Source organism: Penaeus monodon, chromosome 21 (assembly GCF_015228065.2).
Source record: "Penaeus monodon isolate SGIC_2016 chromosome 21, NSTDA_Pmon_1, whole genome shotgun sequence".
Taxonomy (NCBI): Eukaryota; Metazoa; Arthropoda; class Malacostraca; order Decapoda; family Penaeidae; genus Penaeus; species Penaeus monodon.
In genome coordinates this window covers 22,529,996-22,530,829 of record NC_051406.1, presented here as the reverse complement: position 1 = coordinate 22,530,829, position 834 = coordinate 22,529,996, and the positions used below count along the sequence as shown (strand labels likewise).

The 834-nt window shown below is 42.2% G+C and overlaps 1 protein-coding gene across 1 annotated transcript; it reads left to right on the top strand.

The window, feature by feature from the left end:
- Positions 1–43: 43 nt before the first annotated feature.
- On the top strand, positions 44–363 carry LOC119586715 (venom protein 302-like; the record flags this gene model as incomplete). Its single annotated transcript, XM_037935445.1, is given in 1 exon segment — positions 44–363. A coding segment is annotated over 1 exon segment (168 nt), but the record flags the coding sequence as incomplete, so codon positions are not given.
- Positions 364–834: the final 471 nt, after the last annotated feature.

Below are 834 nucleotides of genomic sequence, written 5' to 3'. Positions count from 1 at the left end.
CCTTTACCCCGTTTAGACCTGATCTTTATGTTTCCGCCCACAGGGCCTGGGAGAAGAATGTGGTGGCCCATGGGGAGTTTTTGGCCAGTGTGCCTCGGGTCTGACGTGCAGGAAGGACGATGACCATTTCCAGTCCGCGGGCAAGTGCGCCATAGCTGATGCTGAAGAAGAGAAGAATGAGAAAGAAAAACCGAATATGAAAAACAACTGAAATGAAAGGAAAGGCCAATAACGCCGGAGACATTTGTAATGGAAAAGAACCAGTAAAAAGTTAGTCTGAAATATTGGGATGATTACCAGAGACAGATGGGGAGGCAGCAACACTCTTGTGATTGTTTTGATTGAAATAAAATGTCAAATGTTTTCAATATTTTTTGTGACCATTTTGATTTACGTTTGGCAAGAAATCATGTCCTGATTTTTGAAGTTTTGAGGAAAAAATCTTCATTTCACATCTAGGAGTCCCTGGAAAACAATTTCACTTCTTGAAAGGCTGATATGATTTCCTAGGAATTAGGAGCAATAACTATGAAAGCATTAAATCACTGGTTCCCAAAATGGGCTGTGGAAAGATGGGGGGGGGGGTGAGGCAAAAGGGGGCGGTTGGGGAGGTGACAGGATGTCATTTGTAGCAATTAATAATGTTTTGCTTTTTACATCTTGGGGAGTTTCAGCCTGAAGTCGAGAAGGTGATATCCCTGCACAAGGCACATCCATCCCATTAGCAATAAATGAGGACAACGAACTGTCACTTTGGTTACTGGTGAGATGTTTATTTACCCTGCCATATTGCTGACACAGCGAAAACTGCTAAAATAAATTGGCTTATTAAGA